Source organism: Cantharellus anzutake (assembly GCF_015039405.1).
Source record: "Cantharellus anzutake strain C23 chromosome Unknown EI90scaffold_67, whole genome shotgun sequence".
NCBI lineage: Eukaryota > Fungi > Basidiomycota > Agaricomycetes > Cantharellales > Hydnaceae > Cantharellus > Cantharellus anzutake.
Genome location: NW_024067017.1, coordinates 320,233 through 346,075, shown reverse-complemented (window position 1 = coordinate 346,075; position 25,843 = coordinate 320,233). Strand labels below are relative to the sequence as shown.

Sequence of the window (25,843 nt, the reverse complement as noted above, 5' to 3'; positions counted from 1 at the left end):
CACCTGTGGTATGTCCAAAAGGAGATAGGGAGGGCGAGGCCCAGAGGGGCAGGAGGGTGAGGGGAAGTGGGGATGATGACTAACTGGCTAGAATGGGAAGAAGCAGCAGTCCAAATAAGGATGAGGGGGAAATGTGAAAGATACATTACAAGCGGCAAAAGTGCTGAATATGATCCATGGAGCTTACAGAGCTTATGGAGGCGGGGTTGAAAGTCCAAGGAATATTGGCAATGGTGTTTACATAGTATGAGGTCACCAATGCAATGGACTTAAGCCAAGGTGGAGTCAAAGTCCGAGGTCGGAACTATGACAGGATCTTGGAGCAAAGGTATGGCAGGAGAGGGGAAGAGGGAAGAGGGAGAAGAGAGGAGCGGGGTGAGGAGTGGAGGAGAGGAGAGGAGTCAGGTCCAAAGGTGAGTATCGGAGCAGACAGGGGAAGGGTAGGAGAGTGATGGAAGGGTGGAGGTGTTGTGAGAGGAGGAGTGGTGTCAGGTCCGAAGGTGAATATCGGAATGGATGGTGGTAGGGTAGGACTCCGGAGGTGGTGAAGAAGGAGGTCCGGGAGTCAGATTGGGATTGGGTATGTATGGATATGACAGTAAGGCTGCACACGGTCCCGGTGCAAGTGCATGATACTAATAAATTCTTTTAAACTTAGCACTCACCCCTGGTCCTTCTTGGACAGTTGTCAGGGAGTCAAACTAAGCTTTTTAAACGTATGGAAGGGTCGCTCAACACCACAGTCTTTGTAGCACAGAAGAGGGGTCCAACAACTGTAAGTACAATGCAAACTTGGTGTATATATAGAAAAAAAGAGAAATCAGAACAAAAAATGTCCACAAGGTAACAATAAAATCAATAATTGAGGCCCATAAGGTCAATATCAACCATTAATCTCACTTCTCCACCGCGTATCCATCATCCTAACTCCCGTCCCGTCATTTCATCCTCTTCTCCTCATCCGTCGCTGTCTTTAGAGCTCAAAATCGTGTGGATTGGTGGAAAATTGGTGGAGATATGGGGGAAATGGTGGATAACCATGATATTTGGGGAAGTGGCAATATGAGTCTTGAGAAAAAAAGCATGAAAAAAATTTGGAAAAAATGTGGAAATGTGCCGTGGGCACTAGGAATGTGTTGGAGGCTTAAGGGTGCTCGTTGGAGCCTCGAAAAACGCGATTCTGGCCTCATTTTATTGTATCTCAGCTGGTGGCACACCCTGAGTTGGACTTTAATGTTTATACAGATAGTAGAAACAGTAAAGGACAACTCTGGTGTCATGTGACGCTTATAGAGCGCAGATTGAAAAGAAAAAGAGAAAGAAATGAGAAACTACAACACATTTGAGTGGTACTTGCTGTGCCCTCCTACACTGTGAGCCATTTAAGCCTACAATAGTAATGTAAATTCAATTTCAGCTATTTGTCTATCCATAAAACAACGCCACAATTCATGAGATGTGTGTACAATCTGTCTGATACTCCCACTGCGCACAACTGTTATGTCTGCCTCACCTAGTTCTACTACCTTCCGATCCCATGGCTTCCAGGTGCCATCTAGCTCTACACCTGTGCAACCATCACCTACTGATCTGCCCATCAATACTGATGAAGTGGATGATAATCAACTTGTTGGAGATGCCAATAATGGCAGTGATAGTGAAGATCCTACTCCTGGTGATGCATCCACCATCAAAAGTATCGAGGCAACAATCACAAAATATGCAGCTCTCTATGCTATTTTGTATTCTCCCTTTTTGATGAAGGGTTCCCTTATGGTGGAACTAGACAGTGATTTCCATTCATGGGCACCAGCAACAGTGTTTTCATCTGTTGGAAATTTCAATCAATTCTGTGTTCACAAAGTCTTTGAAATGAAATATCCTATATTAACTAAGGAGCTCAGTGACCAATCTGGGGCTATGCCTTGGTCTGCAAAGGAATGCACTCATGGCTCAGAAATTATCCTTGCAGCTTTCACTAATTAGGCATAACTAGTTTGTTTCAACTGTTGGAGCATGAAGGTGACAAATGATGAATTGGTTGCATCAATCAAGTCTCCAACTCTTTGGCATGGACCTTAGCATATGAGTGCTAAAGTCAGGCCATGGCCCAACTCCAGAACAACTTCATGAATATCTAGGAGTAAACCCTGATTCTGCCAACCCAATCGACCACTTGCCCTTGTTCTTATTCCCAGACAATGACCGATCCCATTGTCAGCATGTGTTTCGCTCACAAAGTGTTGCAGCTGTGAGTATTTCACTTGCAGGTACGTAATATTCCACTCACAGTGCTACAACAAGGCAATAATTGTCCTTGTGTTTGGTCCTTCTGCACTCATTGTCCCTGTTTCTTCCATCCCCCTTCCAGGATCTCCTGAGCTAGAGGATTGGGAGCCTGCCAAAGGATGTGCATCACAAAAGGCACTAGGCATCACATATGAGGTAACTGAAATCACGCCTGTGTCATATCCATCCATGGCCATCGACCTCCACTGCCTCCAATCCTTCCGGACCACCTCTGCTCCTTCGTCACTAACCTCAGAGCTCCTGTATTCCGTAATCACCTCCACCTCCCTTGATGGTCACCACCCCCTCTTTTCAATATATTACCTACGCCTCCCTAAGTATGGAGCCCCGAAGGCTTCCAGACAGCTCTGACGTCCACTAGCACACTCCCACCTCTGCTGGGCAATTCACTTGCTTGCCCTGCAAGCCCACCTTCAGGTCTATCCCTCCTGTCCATTCCTGGGTTATCGCCTGCCATTCCGCTAACCCCATAACCTGACTTGTCGGTAATATTCAGTTGGCTAACGTTTAACTCCGTTAGCTCCACTCTGCTTGGCCCTGCCATTCATGGGCCTGCTCTCGCTGTAACTATATAGATACTTAACTTGTACATAGGTTACACCTCAGTGATAAAATCGACTAGAGTTGATCCCCCTTTAGTTCTTGTTGCCAGTAAGTGTCAGGGCACACCTGCCTGACCCGGGCCCACCCGGGCCCACCCGGCCACACCACACCCGCTCCCCGCTGTCTATCCCCCTCCCCCTCCTTCCTCCCTCTCCTCCCCCCTCTTTTCCCTTTTCTTTCCCCTTTCTTTATTTCATTCTTCTCATGTTCCTCTTCCTGTTTATTTCTTTCTATCTACACGGACCACCTTCCCTTGTATCGATGTACTATTGACCCGTCCGGCCCACACACCCCGGACGGCCTCCCGCTGTGCCCAGCACGCGCGCATGTAGCGGACACTCTCGGGATCCCCCACGGGGACACCCGGATGCCTGCGGCTGCCTCCGAGGATGACGTGGCACCTGTCATGTGACTCAAGCCGCATGTACATAAATGTACCTGAAGTGGGAACCGAAGAAGTAACCTTCTTCTCACATTCTCCACTTCAGGTAAGTAGTATAGTTTTCCTCTTTAATAATAATAACACATTCTCCACTTCAGTCTGAGTGGCCAGGGACCACTGTCCCGGATCGGGCCTGCCAGTACGCACGCCCGCTCCACACCCCGCGACGGCCTCAGTGCCGGGCATTACCCCCGGGCCCTCTCGACCCCGGACGCGTCCCTGACAGTAAGTAAATTAGGGCACGGATGTGTAACTTGGCACAACGCTCCTGGCTTGAGTTGCTGAGGCTGAAGCCCTCCGCCATGGAGACAATCCTTCATCTCAATCTGGTCTCTAACAGCCTGGTACTTTGGCTATTGTTTCAATGCTGGTATGCCATAGTTGAAATTCCACTTGATGATCTCATGCTGACCAATTATATCAAATAGGTCTATTTCATTTTATCTGGGGACACTGAGATGACCTCTGGTTCTGGCAAGCCCAGTGCCACTAACTATGTCAATATCCTCCTTAACCTATATGGTTTTATCTTTACGGTGCTTCAACAAGAGAAAACTGCCAATGTCCAACCAATGCATGAGACCATGAATTGGTACCAGCATTTGTTGTTTGGTGCTCCTGCAGGGGCAGGGGGTGAACACACATCAGGACAAGTTGGACATCTTCCTTTGGGCCTGAGTGCTCTTCTTGAAGAAATGGATCTTAATGTGAGTTTTCCATCAGATTCCTTTGCAAGAATTTATACAGGTGGAATTTCACACTAAAAATTTGCTATAGGAAGCAGATCCAAATGTTTCCTCTGAAGTGCTTTTACTAATATTTTTGTACTGACAATTTCGCACAAGGACCAGAACCAGATGTAGAGACTGAAGTGGCAACCACCCTAGTCAGCTTGGATGAGGGAGGGAGGACAAGGCATGAGTGCAGGGGCCAGGCCCACAGAGATGATGGTCCCAGCAGTGACAGTTCTCATGAAGTTAGTCGTGGAAGGAGAGGCCAGAGAGGTGGAGCCAAGGGCAACAGCAATCACAGAGGTTGTGGAAGATGTGGAGGCAACAGTGCTGCACCTGGTGATGAGTAGGTACTGTCAATGCACAACTCAAATCTCTTGTCTGCATGTAATGGAAGTGTCCATGTGTAACATCTATGTCCAAATGTAACAACTGTGTCTGCCTGTTAATACGTGCCAGAGGCCTCAGGGCTTGGGGTGTCAATGTAAGATGTGTGTGTGATTCACTGCAAATCTTCACATCTTGTTCCTTTGGATGCTACAGATCAGTCTCTGGACCTCTCCTAGTGTCACCACTCCGGAATTTCTGGAACCACTGGTTGTCCACCACCTGACTTGACACCTCTGAATTTCCCATGATTCCACTCTTCCTGTTATGACTCCTCAAGGCACATTTCCCAGCCTCCCATGGATCATCTGGACACCATTTATTCATCCCAGCATTCATGATCACTTCCAAGGTCATATGCTTGAGGCTTGTTGGAGACTGTGTGTCAGTTCGCAGCGATAAGGACATTCCTGAGAATCCTAGTCATTATTGACACTGTCTTCCTTGACCTTTGTGTCATATCCCGGAATCCCAACCCCACACTCTCCCACCCCACTGCACCTTCCTAACAACCTCATCATCCCCTACACCATTCCTCCCAACTTCCCAATGTCACCTTCCATCCCAACTGCCCCAGCTCCGGCCTGGACTTTGGCAAATTCGCCCTTAGCCACCTCCATCCCAGAAGCTCAGTCCCAAGCTGGAACCTTCAGAATCCCCAGATTGCTCTGACCTCCCAACAGACCCCCAACATCTTGTTATATACTTCCTTTCCCCATTTCATTTAGTGGAGTCACCCAACACTCCTTGGATATGTAACTCCAGCTTTGGAGCTACCTGTATCCTCTGGTGACCCTGCTCTCATCATCTTAATTAGTCATCCTCCACTTATAGTACAACTGATGTCTTCTTTCCATTCAGTCAGCTAACTTCCCCTTACCCATTTCTCATTCCCATTTATCCTCTGGCTGTGAAGAACACACAAGGAGGGCAGTGTCCCTGGACCTTTCCTTGGAAGGAGGCCGGAGGTAGAGAACAAGCAGAGGGACCACAGCCTCAGCGACTCAGAGAGGAGCACTGTGCCTACGTTCAGTAATGCTTAGGAGTCTGGTCCTTAACTTCAGAATAAGAGGGTACAAACTCTGGGGGGTAGTCTAGTCATTGATTTTGCACTGAGGTGCCATCAACTACAGTACAGGCCTTATATACATAATAGAAGACAAATGGGAACAAAGGGGAAAACCCAAGGGGGACTTACCCACTTGCCAGGTCAGTGAGCTCGTGAGAGAATCGCCTTATTAGGCATTGTGGAGTGGGTAGGTGAAGGGTGGAATTAGTGACAGCTACTAGAAGTGGGAAAACCTTTGCAGAGTGGGTGGAGGTCCTAGGAGGTCTGTAGTAATATTGGGTAGATAAGAATATTAATAATCGTGTAGGATGAGGATAAGAGGTACTGGAGAAGGTACTGGAGATTGGAGGCAGAGGTGAACTGGAGGGTATAGCAGAGGTGTGGGGGGAGGATGGACCAGAGGAGGACCGGAGTGGTGGCAGAGTGGAGTGGAGGTGAGGTGGAGTTGTTATGGATATGACACTGGCCTTCTACTCCACCCTCCTTGACCTGACACCTCAGTTCCCCATTAAAGATATCATTTGGAACCTTTCAGTACTTTTCAGTATCACTCGGACCTTGACTAAAGTCCTTCTCCTCTGCCTTGTATATATACCTGTAGATTAGGACTCATTGTACCCCAGTTCTAATCTCGACTAAAACTTACCCCCAAGTTCCCCTATGAGTGATTCGTGTCCCCCTCTTACAAGATACCTCAGACATCTGAAATTAAGGACTAACTAAGACATAATGGAGGCACAGCGCTCCTCTCCGAGTCACTGAGACTGCATCCTTCTGTCATATCCATTCCCGGCCATCGACTTCCGGTCCCTCCGATCCCTCCGATCCAACTCCGCTCCTCCCTCACCAACCTCGGAGCCCCTGTATTCCACAATCCTCTCGGTACCCCTCAATGGTCACCACCCCCTCATTTCAATTTATTACCTACGCCTCCCCAAGTACGGAGCCCCGAAGACTTCCGGACAGCTCCGACGTCCGCTAGCGCACCCCCCCTCCGCTGGGCAATACACTCGCCTGCCCTGCAGAGCCCACCTTCGGGCCTATCCCTCCTTTCCGTTTCTGGGTTAACGCCTGCCTTTCCGCTAACCCTGCGAACCGACTCGTCAGTAATATTCAGTCGGCTAATGGTTAAACCCCATTAGCTCTGCTCCGTTCGGCTCCACCAATTGCGGACCCGTCCCCGCTGTAACCATATATATATCCCACTTGTACATAGGTTACGCCCCAGTAGAAAAATCAACTAGAGTTACCCCCCTAGGTTCTAATTGCCAGTCAGTAAGTTAGGGCATGGACGTGTCACTAGGCACAGCGCTCTTGGCAGAAGTCGCTGAGGCCGAAGCCCTCCGTTACGGAGACACTCCTTCGTCTCGAATCTGGTCTCTGACACCTTCTTAGAGCCTCTTGTAACACCCAGCAGACTCAGGCTTCCTGGAGAAGCTCCGGTTCACTACCGGAGCTCTTGGAATCCCTCTAGTTAAGCCCTGTCTGCACTAGTAGGATCATCACGGTTTTGACACTTTGCATGCTTCTTGCCTTCCTCTTTTCTTTAATTCACAGATCTCCTATCTCACTAATTCTGGGCCTTCATGGGTTCAGGCCTAAGAAAGGAATCTGATCTGATGCCAGGGTGTCACAACCTGGCGTTCCCTGGAGTCAGACGATCTCCTCCCCGACCTTTTCCCACACCTGAACACTCCCTGCACACTCCGCTCACTGCCCATCGCTGTCTAACCACTTCCCACTATGTCTCAATGTCCCCTCCTCTAATTGTTGTTGAATGACTCAGCGGCACAGAGCGCTGCAACCTCTTGTTCCATGTTTTGCTGCACCTCATTATCTCGTGGTGAAGGTCATGTTGACTTTTGCTGTCTTAACCACATGCTTCTTTGTTTGTTTTCCTTCTTCTGCCTGCAATCTCCATGAGATCTGGCAACTTACTTTCTATTCAGTTCTCTAGTGCTTATATACAGCTTGTAACTATTGCTTGTACAGTAGTTCGAAATCAACTAGAATTCCCCTCCTTAGCTTACCTCTGTTCCCCGTAAGACCTCTGCCTTCTGAAGTATCAGGACTGCATCGAGAACGAGGCACAATGCTCCTCCCTGAGTTGTTGAAGCCAAAATCCCAGCCCACTTGCCTAAGCACCCTCAGCCTCAAGATTGGTGAGGTTAACCTTGCTCAAGCTCAGTCGTGAGTAGGACACCTATATCCTCAGCGGCCAATGTTCGGTTGCCAACGACTATCATGGGTGAGACTTTGCATGGTTCTGACACAGGGAAGGAATTTGATCTGATGTTGGGAGGGAATCTGGTCTGATGCCAGGAATCTGATCTGATGCCCAGGAAGGAATTTGATTGATGTTGGGAGGGGATCTGATTTGATGCCAGGTAGGGTTCAAATCAAATAGACTATCATGCGTATAAAAGGGCATGTAACAAGAGGTTCAGCTCCTTACCCTCAGAATCAACTTGGACACTGGGATAACAACAGTACAAAGAACATACATCCCCTAGCACCTCATCTGTCAACATGTCATCATCCATCCATGACCACACCAACTTCTACTGTTCAGTGACCAACAGAACCTTTGAAGCTCGAGGGTGGAAGCGTCATGTGATGCATTGTGAGGAAAAATGGTAAAACAACACTTGGAGAAGAAGATGGCAAATGCATGAAATCAATTATTTCAAGGACAAGCCAGGACATCTGAAACAAGTCTGGCTGGTATCCCAGGTGTGTCAGCTCAGTGAGATTGCTAATGTTTTCATGTTTTGCTCCCCTATGAATTTCACAGAACCACCAAAAGCAGGAGGGTCAAACATTGCTGAAGACATGTCATCTTTGGAACCCTTGGACCCACCAGATGTAGTGCCAGGTATGCAGTGCCTTGTCATTTCCACCACTGTACCCTCACCAGAGTTCATGAGCAGAGGTCCAAACACAAGCAGAGGCTACTTCAGAATTACTCAAGATTGAATTTCACCCTAAGTCTGGCATTGCAACAAAGATACTTTCATTTACTATGGGAACATCAAACTCTGATGCCAAGACTATTTCAAATATCAACCTATTTGAAAGTCCTTGGGCACCCTTTGCAACCAAGGCAGACTTTGAGTTTGCGGAACTGGTCACTGAAGATAACTGCTCAATTCACTCAATAGGGACACATATTAAAATCCATCAGCAATCTCCCCAACCAGCCATTACCTTTACCACTTATAAAGGATTTGAAAAAACACTCAACAAAGCTGCAGAGCTTCTTACAAATGTGGGCCCATTTCCAATTTTATATTGCTAGCAGCTCATGTGGCACTAGTTTGAGGAGCATACTGTGGTGGTCCCAGTTGTTCCATCAGATAAGACCTCTGAAAGGTGTTCTCATATCCTCTTTTGCAAAAATGTGCATCAGTATCTGACTGACCTCCTCTGTGATCCACTATACATCCATGAAGTTGAATGGGTTCCCCAAAAGACATACAAGTCAACAAGTGGAGGCTGGATGTGCTTTATGTTGGAGGAAGGGATCAAGTGATCTCCCAAACCATCAGGGAAGGGGTACCCCCCCCTGGCATAACGGGCGAGTAGTGTATGGATGCACGCTAGAAGTCCTGGGTTCGATACCAGGCTTGTCCATTTTATGTCATTTGTCCAGTCACGCTGGTTTACGTCATAAGAATTTGGAGCTCCGGATAAGTCCAGTAGTCGCACCGGATACAAATTTCCTCACTTTATAAGTCAGCCCTGGACTGCAGATGAATTCTGGGACATCATGGTATGCATTTTATTTTTAACAGTTATGCCTCTCAATAACAATACTTTGGTAGAATGATCTCCCAGAACAGGATGATGGGACACCTTCCATGCTACTGGCACTCTCAGTGTACTCTGACAAGTCTCAGCTGTCCAGCTTTGGAACAGTGAAGGTGTATCCAGTCATCCTGCATGTCCTCAACATCCACAACAACATCAGGAACACAACTGGATTTGGAGGTGGCCACCTAATTGGACTCCTTCCTCATGTATGGCATATGTTTTTTTTTGGGCTCTAATTATATCCTTCCAGGTTGAAGAAAGAGCAGAAGATAAATTTGACCTGGCATCATATCGCAGGAACTTGATCCACAGCAGCTTTGCTGAGGTGTTTGAGTCTCTTAGAACACCTAGTAAGGTTGTAACTCGGCTCCAGTGTGGTGATGGGAAGGAACATCATATTTATTTCTATATCAAGGATGCTGTTGCTGATGGAGAAGAGCAGTGAGTGATGCTCCACAATGACAATTGAAGCTAATACATTGAGGATGTTCCACTTGTCTAGGACCATGTTGACAGGCACATTGGGACCAAATGCAAATTATCCTTGCCCCCGATGCAAGGTTCACACCAGCCAACTATCCTCCTTGACAGTCAAATGGCCTGTTCGGACATCAGAAGACAGTCATTCAATAATTGAATCTGCACAATCTGCCAACACAAAGAAGCAGGCAGCTGAAATCCTCTCCAGTGCTGGCTTGGCTGGGGTTTGGGTATGACTCAAAATTCCCTTGGATTTTTTTATTCTAATAATCAAAGTTTAGAATGCCTTCTGGGCTCTTGGGAGTGATCCACATGCAATGGTATCCTATGACAAACTTCACTTCAATGATTTGGGACTCTGGGGGGGCCATTATGCAAGGGGATTATTGAAGGATATCCCAAGTTTATTTGGGCAAAATTTGAGCAGCAGTAAGCTTGTCAAATGGATGGAGAGTTGTAGAACACTAAAATAAGGATTTTAGTATCTCAGGGATTCCACGGTGGCCAGAGTTGACCCACTTTAAAATTGCCTTTCAATGTCATTCTCAGATGGCACAAAATATAGTCACCTTCTCAAGGTGAGGGCATGTTATTCTGACACTATGCCTTGCTAATTCATGCTAGGTTTGTTATGGAAATGGAGATTCCTATGGACCATGCACACAGGTAAGACAATTCCTTCCCTTCACTTTGTTCTTTGCCAAACCCCATGCCAAGCTTTCCCACTGGGTTTTGGTGCTGGCTGGGGGATTTGTTGATTTCCAAGGGACTTCCCTTGGCCATTACAACCTTTGTATTAGATAGATACAAGTCATATGACATGTATGGCAAATGCCGAGATGTTTTTCTCATTATCAAATACATAACCCACAAACCTTGTACCGCAATTGTAACATCCTCACCATTGTGTCACCACTGTAAACTCAACCTGTAACCCTGGAACCATGTCCACCTCCCTATTCCTCCTCTCCATGACAAAACTGCAGCGAGGAGGGCATTCCCATGCCCAACCTCCTACTGCCCACTCCCACCAGTCCACCGGGTGGTTGAGTGGTTACTCCCATCCAACCAGAAGTTCCCTATCAGGAACTGTAACCTATCCCACCTCCTCAGGAGAAGGATATGGTCCAGGCAGCTCCAGGATGCCTGGCCACACACCCACGGGTCCCACTTCCCACGGTCACCCACTACCGTGCACTGGTCCACCAGCCCGCTTTCCCCAACAACTCCCACTACCGGTACGCTGAAAGAGGGCTCGCAGCTCTCTATGCCGACTAAGCTCGTGGGGGCCAAACTCCCTAAACTCCTACTTTCTTGACTATACTCTGCTTATCTCTCGATCCTTAACTCCACGGTGGGTTCTCCAGGATTTCCGCAAGGTCCGGGCTCAGTGTCCACTACTCACTTGTTGTGAGCTAGATCACTGCCCTTATTCCTACTGTTGGAATTCCACACACTCACACCCTCTCTAGCGCGTCCTAGCACCTTAGAGAATCTGGGGGAGGGGAGAACTTCTTTTCCAGAATCCGGTATGTACAGGATATAAGGAACAATAAAAAGAGTAACAGTAACAATAAAAGAATATCAATCAATATCTGAAATGATGGCAAAATATGAAAATATAAGAAAATAAGCGATATCTCAATGGATTTACGGAATTAAGAGCTGAAATTAGAAATGTGGCTGAATGGAACTATTACGCAGCCAATGGGCATTTTTACCAATTTATTAGACGCCGTGGGAACGAGTGAGACTGAAATTCTGGGTTGCCGCTGTAGGAGAAATAATATTCAAAGAATAAAACAATGATCTATCAGAATAGTCAACGAACAGGTGACAAGTTCAGACGTTTAACAGATCTCATGATCTTTATGAGACTGGACAGACATTAGATCATTATAAATTATCTACACCCATGTAGTATGAGATTTAATCTACTACAATCATGCCTAGGACTTGGCATAGGTGTAATATTCAAAGAATATAACCCTACAACAAGAAAATAGCACATAGACGGCAGAATAAGAAGGAACATTGGGAAAGAAATGTGAATATCTCGGGAACCAGTAAACTTTTGACTGTAATCTTTTTACCATCTAAAAGGACTGTTTCTTAACTTTATCCACAATTTTGTTTTATTCTAAAAGCTTCAAAACTGACGGAGATATCGCTCAAACGGCGAAACACCTTATAATTCATATATATTTATTTGCTAATTCTTACAAAAAGTAATGTGACTCAAGGAAAATATATTGGCGCCCGGAAGTCTGGCGGACCGAATACCATATGATAGAGTATTCCCCGGCGCGGGCGGACAGTTTTTGATCGCATCAGAAGAGGAGAAAATGCTAAAAAACCGGATCTTGTATATTTTCCCATGATTCATCAAAACTTTTTGATTTTAAGCTCAGATAAATCGGAACAAAGGAATGATTGATGATCTGGATCTCGGATTATAAGCATGAAGTGATTCAGAAGTCCGCGGATCAGTTAATTAATTGGGAAGGCTCTAGAACATTAGTAATGATGCAGCTTCACCAAAAGGGGTCAATTAGAGAACAGTCTAGAAAGTTCCTTTATAGCCGAGTCATTTCTAAAGATAACCGTTCGTAATTAAGGCGGTGTAGAGCATAGCTTCAGCGCTACAAGATCCCGCCGAGATCGGCCCAAAAGACAAAGAAATGAATTACTTATTGCTGAGTCATGTCCTAAGTCCATTATTAAGCTTACACAGCCCAAGCCCCTATATCATTCTAGAACTATCTATAATACAAATGTAGCACATGTAACTAGTGCGAGGCGTGGGAGTAGAGAGGCCTCTGAAAAGCATAAAAGGCCGCCGCTTCTGCCCCCTCTCAAACCTCAGGTAGAAATAAAAGTTTAATTCTCCTCACCAGTGGTTGGTTCGTTTGCTCCAAAAGATAAAAGCAAATATTAGTTGTTAGCTAATATAAAACTAACACGTCACTCTAAGCGTGAGTTAGGGTCAGTTAGACACAGCTGAACAAAAGTGTCATAGTGAGAATTAGTGAGAATTTGGTGGAGGGACTTCTTAATTGAATAATCCCTCAGCAATTTCTGGTTACCACACCACAGGAGAAAAGTGAGCGATCCTGAACCTGCTAGATAACTAGCACGCACTCTAAGCGATAGAAAGAGCAGTTTTGTCACTCCTGTATTGAGTAACATTTATTGCGGAATTATTTTATTAGCAGTTTTCCTTCAGTAAATTATCAGGAAAATCACGTCCTACTGAAAAGTGGGAAATATAGGTGTAATATTGACTAGAAATCATAGTAAAGTCAATATAGAATTTTATCCATAGACGATCTATACATCAGGTGAGATCGTTGGGGGGTGTTTATTGTTGTTTAGACAGTGAACAATCATATATTTGGCAACCAAAACACGGTCAGTACGCAAATCAGCACAAACTCTAATATCGTTATTGGACGTAGGAAACTGGTTACATAAGGTGATCCAGCTCCGCTCCTTCACCACTTGAGATTCCCATGCCCGCACATGCTCATGACCTGCCATGCCTAACTTGCCCAACACGGAACTCCATCAAATCTCCACCGATTGGGACGTTCTTGATATCATCGGAATCGTAGGATTTAGCACTATTTTTAGATATCGAATTTGTATCGGGTTGTTGCGTGAATGGAAGTGGTTTTATAGTCGTGAAATTGGGTATCCAAGCCGGCTCTGCGCGTGGGCGATTATCCTGCCTACAACGCTCCCATGAGCGCCAAGTCACCGATAGCCACCAACTGGGTGACTCCCTTTGGGAGTCCCAGTATCCCTCACTACCGGTACGCTCCATTGAGTGCCAAGTCACCGCTAGCCAAACACTCCCAGCACACCCGCTACCGGCATGCTCCCAGGAGTGCCAAGTCCCCATTAGCAGACAGTCAGGTAGCTCCCTCAAGGAGCCCACATCATACTCGCTACTGGTATGCTCCCAGGAGCGCCAAGTTACCGTTGGCCGACACACAGGTTGTACTTCCATACACTCACCCTATTCCGCTCTCCCTCCGATGGCTATGCAGCCACCTCCATTAATGAGCTGAACGGCTCAGGTTGGGTTCCCCAGAACCCATTCCTGTAACAAGGTTGTTCTTCATGGACTCCATGATTTAAATGAGGCATTTTACCCTATCTCAACACTCATTTGTGCTCTTGCAGAGTTCTCAGTCCTTATTTCTCTGGAAGTCCATACTGATGAAACTCTTGAATGGGGTCATAAAGTTGTGCAGCGACTTTCAGATGCAATGAAACAGGTACATATAAACTCAGCTCAAACATAGTCATCATGTCTCACAATCTTTTCAGCCTTTTATTATCCCTGAATAGCTAGTTGGGAATATGAAAAAGGCACACACTAAATCATTAGCACCCAATGGGCAGAAATCTTGGCTGTTCCCCAAAGCACATGCAACATCTCACACCTTTGATGATGTGTGCAAGAAAGGGGCCCTTATTCATGCCAGTACCAAGCCAGGTGAAAGGCATCATTGGGAATACTGGCAGATGTATTTGTCAAGTAACAAAAAAAATGTTGACAAGCAGGTATGAAAACTCTTCAGCAGTATCTCAGGCTACTCATGCTATTTTAAATCCAGATTGTGCTTAAGGACCAACACAAAGCAGTTTTGAAGTTAATAAAGCGGAATATTGAGCATGCAGAAGAATATAATGCTCAGCAGATAATGCCCAGGGAGCCCAGTGATGACTCACACATTCCAACACACCAGGATGATGAAGTAATTCACATCAAATTACGCAGCCCACACAGGCATCCATATGGCCTCACTCTCAGCATGGTTGAGCATGAACAAACCATGGCCCAACATTCCATTTTCAAGGATTTCCAGCATAAAACACTCAATTTCCTCAAAACAGTTTATGGGCTGGCAACCTTACTTCCTAAAACTGAGAATGTAGGATCCAACCTTTTCAATGGCCTCATACTGATCCACTCACATAGATCACTGAGTACCACTTGCTTGAGGTTGCATATGAGTCACAAGTTCACTGGTACACCAATCATGATTTACTCTGCACCAATCCAAATTTCTATGGGCAAGCCCACTATGATTCTGTAATGGTAGACACAGTCAATGGCCCAGCTTTTGCCCAGCTGGTCCTGATGTTTGGTATCACACCTTCAAGTATCATTGGTACAGTACAACTTGCCCTCATCCGCTGCTACACTCCTATCCACCCCAGTTCCTGCCCACTTTCAGACAAACCTGTTAGCTTCAGACGATTCAAACTTAGTGAAGAAAGTTCATCCACTATCATCTCATTGGAATCTGTCATTTGTGGAGTGTTGGTCCCCACATTCTTGGAGTCCAGCAATGGAGCAGACACATTTTTTGTCAATGACCTTGTTGATGGTGACATATTTATTCGAATGAGGCATTTAACACACTGTAGCTGACACTGTAGAATTAATCTGGCATGGGTATGGCTGTTGTAAATGGCATTCCAGATAAGGCAACCCAGTTCCCAGCAGTTCACTCATAGCACAGATGTAAGATAGAAGCAGGAATATAACTAGTGATTTGGGGATAATGTCCATGCATATAATGAATAATCTACATAAGGCAACTCCTGTGCAGGCTGTGTGCTTAGTAAACTCCTCCACATTATCCTCCACATGCCCCCTGGATATCTCTGGTAACTTGCATTTCCAACAATGGCTCACTCCAATCCTCCTACAAGGGGGGTCAGTTATGGAAATCCTAAACATCATGTCCCTTTTTAGGATTAGGGCAATGTGTGAGACCCCCCCCTTTCAATTCAATCAGCAGTATCCATCATTTTGGGAGATGCCAGTTCCCAAATTTAGGAATTTGGTATGGAGCAAGAATTGAAATCCCAATTCATCCAAATTACTCCAAAACTTCTTCAAGCACTTCATCTCAAATGTCCCAATGAAGTGTATTGAAATGATGAACTAGCTGCATACAAGCACTCAGTTTAAAGTACATGAACTACAATGTAACTACAATGTAATTGATAATTACCTAACCAATCAGACATTCACCACCAGCCAACCCTTTTCTGCTGTCCTGTCATGGCCGTGCATTCCGGCCTGTTAGCTGCCTGTCCCAATGCTGCCTGAGCCCATCCCACTGTGCAAGCATGAGTGCAAGCCCCAACCCTCATCCCTATTCTCCTTGAGGACCCCCTGCTCACCCCCCCTGCTTGCCCCTAGGCTCCCCTGCACCCGGCCAACTCCCCCCCAGCCACACCAGCCTCCCCACCCCAAGTCCACCTCCAGCACCATGCCCAGCATGACTCCTCCTACTCTGCCTGCTTGGCCTCATCAGGCCACTATTGTTCCCATGCCCAACTCCGAGTCTGGTGCTGCTATGATACCATCGCTGCTATTGCGGCCCTACATTCCTTCACATATTTATCTGTTTTGACCCTTGTGTCAGGGCACACCTGCCTGACCCGGCCCCACCTGACCCGGTGCCCCACCATCCGCTCCTCCTGACCTCCCCCTCTTCCCCTTTTACTCTTGTCTTTCTTCTCCCCTCTCTTTTCTCTTCTCTTTCCTCTTTATTCTTTTCTTATCACATGGACGACTTCCTTTGTATCAATGTACCATTGACCCGACTGCAGTGTAACGTGCCCGGACCCAGACACACCGGATGACCTCCCACATACTGGACACTCCTAAGACCTCTTACGGAGGTACCCGGACAGATGTGGCTGTGTGCATAGATGACATGGTGCTTCCCACGTGGCCTTCAACCACATGTATATAAACACAGCCTAAGTGGGAACTGAGAAGCAACCTTCTTCTCACATTTCCCTTGTTAATAACAATAACACATTTCCCACTTTAGCCTGAGTGGCCAGGGACCCTTGTCTGCTTTGGGCCTGTTGTTACACACACCTGCATCATACCTACCGGACCCTCAGCCCTGGGCGATATACCTGGGCGCTCTCGACCCCAGGTCAGTCCCTGACACCTTGGTCATTGCTGGCCACTGTGCAGCCAACCCTGCTCTTTGTTCCCTTTTGATTCCAGACCCTTTGGCCTTCAGCCTGGGTCTGCTTCTATTCATTTCGTCTTCCTATATATATCCTGTATGATACATTATTGTACCTCAGCTCTGACCCCCCAGCAAGCAACTCAAGTCATCTGAAATGAGGGCCAAGAGACAACTAGGGGGCACAGTGCTCCTTTAGAGTTGCTGAGGCCAAAGGCCCTACCCTTGAGCTTGCTCACAGCATCGCAGTGTCAGGGCATGGCCTAACCAGCTACCCTGACCCCCTATGCCAGAAGGGAGTTGCCATAAGACAATCCAGAGAGATCTGAAGAATGCAGGTAATCTCACTTAGCTCCTGCTTCCTATCTTCCATCCACATGTCACCCCTTTCCCACACCTTGCTGATGATTACCCGAATGTATTAGCTATCTTTTCATGTCATCATTCTATCAGCAGTTTCTTATCTCATTTGTAGCTGCACTCTAGTGGATAGCAGTATCCATGTATATAACCCCTATCTCCACTGAAGGTGGCACTCCAGCATTAACAACAACTAGGTTTCTCAGGAACACCTCTATTGTTGTGAACTGACATGCAGTCATTGACATGCAGTCCCTGACATGCAGCCAATAGTGGCCTGCAACAGCAAACCCACATGACCCTCAGTGCCAACCCTGGACCCGTATCTAACTGTCAGGGGATGAACCCTGGGTCCCCATGACCCCTCTCTGCAGTCCACAGTCTAACCCGTAACAGCCCAATCCCAGGGCACAGAACTACTGTGGGTAAGAAAGTGAGAAGATGTCATATCCTGGAATCCCAACACCACACTCTCCCACCCCACTACACCTTCCTAACAACCTCATCATCCCCTACACCATACCTCCCTACTTCCCAACGTCACCCTCCATCCCAACTGTATCAGCTCTGGCCTGGACTTCGGCACATTCGTTCCTCTGCCACCTCCATCCCAGAAGCTCAGTCCTGAGTCAGAACATTTGGAACCTCCAGATCACTCTGACTGACTGACTGACCGACCCCCAACATCTTGTTATATACTTTTAAACCCTTCCTCTTTCCATTTCATTTAGTGGAGTCACCCAACATTTCTCAGATATGTAACTCCGGCATTGGAGCTACCCATATCCTCCGGTGACCCTGCTCTCATCATCTTAATTAGTCATCTTCCACTTATAGTACAACTGATGTCTCCTTTCAATTCAGTCAGCTAACTTCCCCTTACCCATTTCTCGTTCCCATTTATCCTCCAGCCTTCTACTCCGCCCTCCTCAACCCGACACCTCGGTTCCCCATTAAAAATATTGTTCAGAACCTTTTGGTACCTTTCAGTATCACTCAGACTTTGGCTAAAGTCCTTCTCCTCCTCCCTCTATATATACCTGTAGATTAGAACTCCTTGTACCTCAGTTCTAATCTCGACTAAAACTTACCCCAAAGTTCCCCTATGAGTGATTTGTGTTCCCCTCTTACAAGATACCCCAGACATCTGAAATGAAGGACTAACTGAGATGTAACGGAGGCACAGCGCTCCCTCCAAGTTGCTGAGGCCACATCCTTCTTAGAGCCGCTTGTAACACCCAGCAGACCCAGGCTTCCTGGAGAAGCTCTGGTTCACTACCAGAGCTCTTGGAACCCCTCTAGTTGAGCCCCATCTGCATCCAGATCGTTGCGGTTTTGACAGAAGAAGGTTAACTTCTCACTTTCCCACAGTGGCCACAATATGGCAAAAACTTCTGGAGATATCTGGAAGTCACATGAGAGATGGGAACCAGGGCCTGGAGCATGCAGGGTGGAGCACACATGCGGGTCTGGATGCAGGTCCGGGTCCGAGCTAGTCAGGGTGTGTGCCCTGACACTAACACAAATATGGCAACCCACTTCAGTGGTTCACTTGCAGTCCAGATGTACAGTTCTCCAATAAACTGTTGCAATGTTTTGCACTTTTGACTTCATGACCTTATAGCATGATGATAATGTATTCTAGAATTTCAAAAAAATATTTGAAACATGTAATAGTATCCCATTTAAATATGTACCAATTATGTAAGCAATATGTCCATTTTTGGTAATGTTATGTTATTTACAAACCACCCAGGTCATTGCAACGGTTTATTGGAGTACATTTTTGGGAAGGGAAAATGGCATTAATTAATACTTTGTATAGCCACCTTTTGCTCTAACCACTGCCTCAATCCTCCTAGGCATACTCTCAATCAGATTCTGGCAAATACTTGGATCTATCCCATCCCACTCCTCCTGAACACTACTTGGAGGTTCTTCATATTCCCCAAGCTTCCTCTTCACATGATTGAACCAGTTTTGGGCCTTTTTACTGGTGTGTTTGGGGTCATTGTCCTGTTGGAAGCGGACATGGGCTGGGTTTTTGTGATAATATGATATGGTTTCCTGTAGTTCCTCATCCAAAATTTGGCAATACAGGTCCCCATCCATCTTCCCATCAATATTGCATGCCATTCCAACCCCATCCCAGGTCATACAACCCCATACCATGATGGAACCTCCACCAAACTTTTTTGTGCCTTGCACCAACCTGTCAGTGAGAGGCTCCCCCACCCGCTTCCACACCCATTTCCTCCCATCTGAGCCCAGATGATTTACCTTAGTCTCATCAGACCATACAACTCTCTTCCAGTCCTCTAGAGTCCACTCCTTGTGGCTGAGGGAAAAATCCATCCTGTCCCTCTTGTGACACCTGGTGAGCATAGGCCTTTTTTCTTCACCACTGCTTTCCAACCAGCTTTTTTGAGCCCTTTACATACAGTCTCAATGGAGAGGGATGTGTCATTGATGTTTCAGAGTATTTGGGTGACTTGGGATGAGTTGTCAGCCTTCCCAGAGTTGATGAGACGACAAGCATGGCGAATATCAGTGTCAGAAAGCTTGGATGGACGACCACCACTGGGCTTGGGAACATCAGAACGGTGTTTAGACCATAGGTGAGTGACAGTGGAGTAATGGTGGCCAGTGAGCACTATGGCCAGAATCAATGAGGGAAAGGATTTGTTCAACTTTTGAAGTGGCTAAAGGATGCATTTTGGATTTGGGGCCTTATCATGTGAAGTCCTTCAGTATTTATGCTTTATTAATGTCATTTTGTTTACTAGTGTGTACAGTAAACAATATCACATGACATGTCACATGATATTCCTATTTTCTGTTCAGCCTGGGGGTACTCCAATAAACTGTTGCAATGACCTGGGTAGTTTGTAAATTACATAACATTACCAAAAATGTGAATATTGCTTACATAATTGGCAGATCTTGAGATGAGATACTTTCCCATGTTTTGAACTTTTTTTTGAAAATTTCAAGTACATTTTCATTTTGCTATAAGGTGATGAGTTGAAAAGTGAAAAACATTGCAACAGTTTATTGGAGAACTGTAATATAGAAAGAAATATAACTAAATACACATGGCACTCCAGTGCCCATATCTATACATTCCAGGCTCTTCTATGCCCAGGGCTTACACAGGCACCTAGTAACCTGTAGAATATTCCCAGTTCAGTCTAATCATGTGACTTGTATTCCAACATTCCTTCTCATAACATACACTCTTCACTGATTTCTCACTGTACATAACTTAATCTAAAAGGTCATCTGAAAATAGGTTTTGCCCTCTCTCATGAACCCCCCCTGTACCCTCTGTTATGGGAATGGAGAATCTTATGGTCCATGACAGGCAACCAGACCTTGAGGCCCCTTGCTATGGAAATGGGCCTAGACTCCTATAGACCAGGCACACAGGTAAGATATTTCTTACCTCTTCTCACTTCATTCTTTGCCAAACCCCATGCCAAGCTTTCCCACTGGGTTTTGGTGCTGGCTGGGTGTCAGGGCACATACCCTGACCTAGCCCGGACCCGGACCCGCATCCAGACCCACTCCACTTCCCACGCACTTCCTGCACCGCACACTCCGTGCGCCGCATGATCCGACCCCGGATCCCACCTCATGTGACTTCTGGGTATCCCCGGAAGTTTTCACCATATTGGGGCCACTGTGGGAAAGTGAGAAGTTAACCTTCTTCTCACTTTCTTACCCACAGTAGTTGTGCCTTGAGACTAGGCTGTTACAGATTGGGCTGTGGGCTATAGAGAGAGGGGTCATGGGGACCCTGGGTCCCCTGACACTGGGGGATTTGTTGATTTCCAAGGGACTTCCTTTGGCCGTTATAACATTTGTATTAGATAGATACAAGTCATATGACATGTATGGTAATTGCCGAGATGTTTTCTCATTATCGAATACATAACCCGCAAACCTTGTACTGTGATTGTAACATCCTCACCATTGTGCCACCACTGTAAACTCGACCTGTAACCCTGGAACCATGTCCACCTCCCTATTCATCCTCTCCATGACAAAACCACAATGAGGAGGGCATTCCCACACCCAACCTCCTGCTGCCCACTCCCACCAGTCCACTGGGTGGTTGAGCAGTCACTCCCATCCAACCAGAAGTTCCCTATCAGGAACTGTAACCTATCCCAACTCCTTAGGAGAGGGATATGGTCCAGGCAGCTCCAGGATGCCTGGCCACACACCCGTGGGTCCTGCTTCCCACAGTCACCCACTACCATGCACTGGTCCACCAGCCCGCTGAAGGAGGAGAACAGAAATCCTATAAAAGGCTGTTCTTTCTTCTGATACTTATATGTTAGTATTGGTACTTTAACTCAACCACTGTAGCGTTTTGGTTGCTTTGTGTATTGATATTTGTATGTGTTACTGATTATTTGTGTGTGTATGAAATTCTCAGGGTTCAATTCACTTGTCTACCTGATTGTTCCACACGAAAATCGCGCTATAGACCTACTATTTTCAGTCGTTTCACCTCTGTCTTGTCACTTTTAACTCGGAGCGACTCCAACCGACTTGACTCAACGTCACTATTTCTTAACTTCTTCTTAACTTTTTACTGAGGGTTGATCACTTTTACTCAGATGTGATCTGAACTGCACACTTATACTAATAAAACTTAATTTTTATTAGGACGCCTTATGACCTATGAGCCAGAGCACGTAGGGGAGAGGAGTAAAGAAGGAAGAGGGGTCAGACCAGAAAATGCGGTCTTTTATACCTTTCCTAAGGGCTCTGTTTTCACATGTCACTTTACTATTTACATTGCTGAGTAATCTTATATTGAGCTTAGCAATCCTCTTATGTAAGCGATCAGCATCCCATTCTGCTTCTAGAACTTTCTGGAAGTTTTGGTGTGGGAATTAGCCAATTGCATTGCCTAACACCCATCATGACCTTGTTTACCCTTGTTTACTCACTTTATTCTAAGTCACATGTCATGGGGTTATTTGTTAGCTTAAGAGTGTAGCTTTCTGTCGGTATAAACAACAGTAAACTACGAGGATTATTTATGAAGATATGAATTTTTCAAGATTTAATTTTGAGGTTCTCCAGATTGCTTTGGCATTAGCTCATCCATTTTCCTACGATTAATTCTGGATAAATTATGCCTTGTTCCTGGACTCAAACTCTTTAGTTTCGCATTTCTAGCTCATCCGTTTTTACCACAAACTCAGGATGTTTGAGCCAGTCTTCTCTGCAAGTGTTTTTTAATCTTGTTAAATCCATTTCTCCCTCAATTCTTCAGATTTTAACATGAAATCTTTTTGTACACAGACCTATACTTCAACTCTTTAAGACCGACAAAGATTCATATTTTCTCCTATTTTCCTCGTATAGATATTTCCAATTCTTTCATCTTTTCCTCGTACCCGACCATTTTTCATTATGTGAATTCCTTGATTTTCTTCCGATTTCTCTTTGTCATTCGTTTCGTACGTTCGTAAAACTATTTTCCCACGTTACCACGAATTTCTAATATTTTATTTGATACAGGAAACCTTGTTTTTGTTTTCATGTGAGTTTATTTGCTGTTTTTCTTCATTTTCTGAACCATCTTTTAATCCCTAGACTTGAAAGTTCGCGTAGATACTCAATCCATCGACTCTGTTCTTCAGTATTTTTCCGATATTTTATTTCAATTCATTTTTGTTGAGTTATGATTTTATTACTATTTTTATTTCTGGTCCGCGGAGGTTGTATGATTTTTATCCAATTTTCTGTGATGGTTTCTGGTTGTTTTAGTGTTGCAACTTTTATATTCCTACACCGCTTTCCCCAACAACTCCCGCTACCAGTACGCTCCTGTGAGCGCCAAGTCACCAATAGCCACCAACTGGGTGACTCCCTTTGGGAGTCCCAGTATCCTGCACTACCGGTACGCTCCATTGAGCACCAAGTCACCACTAGCTGACCACTCCCAGCACACCCGCTACCGGCATGCTCCCAGGAGTGCCAAGTCCCTGTTAGCAGACAGCCAGGTGGCTCCCTCAAGGAGCCCACATCATACTCGCTACCGGTATGCTCCCAGGAGTGCCAAGTTACTGTTGGCCAACCCACAGGTTGTACTTCCAGACACTCATCCCATTCTGCTCTCCCTCCAATGGCTATGCAGCCACCTCCATTAGTGAGCCGAATGGTTCAGGTTGGGTTCCCTGGAACCCATTCCTGTAACACCCTGTGTTCAGCATTTCCCAAAATGATGTTGGAGTTACAACGACATGTGACTCACTAACCAAACTCACATGATCTTACTTTTTGTTTCTGTTGTATTGATACTGTGACTACATTGTAGGTAATTGTTTTGGGCTATTTTCCTTCCACACACAATTTTATGCTTGGTAACAGTGTACAATATCCATTCAAACTTGAATAGAGTATTTTGTTTGTTGCTACACAAATATGGAGGTCATTTGCGATGTCATATAATGTGCAATGACATTTGGTACACTTGTTGTAACAGTGAGCCAAAGCATTGTAATTTATTGAGATGCATTGCAATGTGTTGCAATGCATGTCATGTGATGCAGCGAATCTGCAACTTTTCCGACAGCTCTGAGAGCTCATAGAGCTATATTTGCACACAGGGGACTATTATCTATATGAGCTCCCTGAGTGTTTAATTTACCCAATATCAAAATTAAAATTTAAGAGCATTGACTCTGGCATCAAGTGATGAGTCACAGTGTTAGAACTGGGCGAGGGTGGACGATTCTGGAGGGGAACCGGAGACTTAGCAAGGAGGGACCTTGGCCTCAGCGACTCATGCAGAGCGCTGTGCCATTGCTGTTTGTCCATTTGATCCTTAATTTCAGAGGTGGTGAGCAGGAAGTCTCTAGGGGGCATTTCAGGTCGATTTTAGACTAAGGGCCTAAAACAAGTATGTACACGTGCCAGTATATAATGGAGAGGGCGAAAGCACAAGGAAACAAAGAGGGTTCGAATCGGAACAAAGGTGTCCGAACAGGACAAAGGGAAGACGAAAGCGGAGCAGCACTGAAGGTCATAGGTTTAGAACCTGTGGTACATCCGAAAGGAGATAGGGAGGGAAAAGCCCAGAGGGGCAGGAAGAGGAGGTGAAATGGGGATGATGACTAACTGGCTAGAATGGGAAGAAGCAGCAGTCCAAATAAGGATGAGGGGAAAGCATGAAAGATACATTACAAGTGGCAAAAGTGCCAGGTATGATCCATGGAGCTTGGAGGTCGCAGAGCTTATGGAGGTTACGGAGGCAGGGTTGAAAGTCTGAGGAATGTTGGCAATGGTGTTTATGTAGTATGAGGTCACCAATGCAATGGACTTAAGCCGAGGTGGAGTCAAAGTCCGAGGTTGGAACTATGACAGAATCTTGGAGCGAAGGTACAAGTGGTGTCTGAGTACAGGGTACAAGACAATGGTGGAAGGTCGTAACTTGCTGGAGGTTTGGCAGAAGAGGGTCAGAGGGAGGAGAGAGAAGAGAGGAGCGGGGGAGAGGAAAGGTGTCAGGTCCGAAGGTGAGTATCGGAGCGGATGGAAGTAGGGTAGGAGAGTGACGGAAGGATGGAGGTGTTGTGAGGAGTAAGAGGAGGAGGGTGGCGAGAGGAGTGATGTTTGGTCCGAGGTGAGTATCGGAGTGGATGGAGATAGGGTAGGACTCCGGAGGTGGTGAAGATGGGACTCCAGGATTGGGATCAAGTATGTATGGATATGACACACAGCCAAGTCCCTACCTTACAGGAAACTGAACAAACTGAGCTTAACTTTCAGCCCCCAATGCAGCACTACACACCAAGGGTATATAGCCAAATTAAGGGATATACATCCAGTTAATCTGAATGAGGGGGGGAATGGGGGGAAATTGAGGAGGGAATTGGGGGGGGGAATGAGGGAAAAAATTGAGGAGGGAATGGGGGGGGAATGAGGGGAAATTTGGAGGGGGGAATGGAGGGAAAATTGAAGGGGGGGATGGGGGGGAAATTGAGGGGGGGGGATGAAGGGGAAAATGGGAGGAAAATGAGGGGGAACTGGGGGGTTTCTAAAAACTTGAAAAAAGTCAGGGAAAATTAAGGAAATTTCAGAAAATGGGGGACTTTCTAAAAATGGAGAATGTCCAAAAAATCAGGGGAAATTAGGGGGAAAATCAGAAATTTTGGGATAAGTTAGGGAGAGATATTTCAGGAAATTAGGAATAATTGGAAAAAAATTAAACACTTTTTTGATAATTCAATGTGCATTGGATAGTGCCAAAGTGGGGCAATGTAGCATTGTATGTTTCAGTGTTAGAAAAGTCTCCCACCATGTTTTGGTGAGCCAAATAACCATGGCTTTTTGACCATGGGAAATTTGGTGTCAAAGGCTTGGATGATATCTGAAGAATACATCAGCTTTTTGTTTGCTTTATTGGGTGGTATTTTTAATTTACTTCATTTGGAACACTTTTTTAAAACTGATTTATACCCTACATAACATGCATGGTTACATTGTGTGCTTTCCAATTCACATAGAATCATCAAAATTGGTTGAGTTTTGAGCAAGAAATGAGATGAAAGATAAAGTGCAAATTTTTGAATTTCAGAGTTTTCCTCAAATTTTGTAAATAGCAAAAACAAAT

At 45.7% G+C, this 25,843-nt stretch overlaps 4 protein-coding genes across 4 annotated transcripts; all 4 read left to right on the top strand.

The window, feature by feature from the left end:
• Nucleotides 1-1,500: 1,500 nt before the first annotated feature.
• EI90DRAFT_3130604 (uncharacterized protein) lies at nucleotides 1,501-1,986 on the top strand (the record flags this gene model as incomplete). The annotated part of the gene is made up of 1 exon (XM_039064322.1): nucleotides 1,501-1,986. The coding sequence occupies one exon, from the start codon at nucleotides 1,501-1,503 to the stop codon at nucleotides 1,984-1,986; it is 486 nt and encodes a 161-aa protein (XP_038911091.1).
• A 1,349-nt stretch (nucleotides 1,987-3,335) lies between these two features.
• Nucleotides 3,336-4,186, top strand: EI90DRAFT_3130603 (uncharacterized protein; the record flags this gene model as incomplete). Its single annotated transcript, XM_039064321.1, has 5 exons — nucleotides 3,336-3,401; nucleotides 3,467-3,580; nucleotides 3,696-3,725; nucleotides 3,784-4,062; nucleotides 4,133-4,186. 5 exons carry the CDS (start codon nucleotides 3,336-3,338, stop codon nucleotides 4,184-4,186), a joined length of 543 nt encoding a protein of 180 aa, XP_038911090.1.
• A 5,098-nt stretch (nucleotides 4,187-9,284) lies between these two features.
• On the top strand, nucleotides 9,285-10,071 carry EI90DRAFT_2936239 (uncharacterized protein; the record flags this gene model as incomplete). Its single annotated transcript, XM_039055157.1, has 4 exons — nucleotides 9,285-9,314; nucleotides 9,367-9,561; nucleotides 9,606-9,796; nucleotides 9,858-10,071. Coding segments are annotated over 4 exons (630 nt in total), but the record flags the coding sequence as incomplete, so codon positions are not given.
• A 3,508-nt stretch (nucleotides 10,072-13,579) lies between these two features.
• Nucleotides 13,580-15,281, top strand: EI90DRAFT_3130601 (uncharacterized protein; the record flags this gene model as incomplete). Its single annotated transcript, XM_039064320.1, has 5 exons — nucleotides 13,580-13,753; nucleotides 13,951-14,118; nucleotides 14,192-14,407; nucleotides 14,461-14,778; nucleotides 14,826-15,281. 5 exons carry the CDS (start codon nucleotides 13,580-13,582, stop codon nucleotides 15,279-15,281), a joined length of 1,332 nt encoding a protein of 443 aa, XP_038911088.1.
• Nucleotides 15,282-25,843: the final 10,562 nt, after the last annotated feature.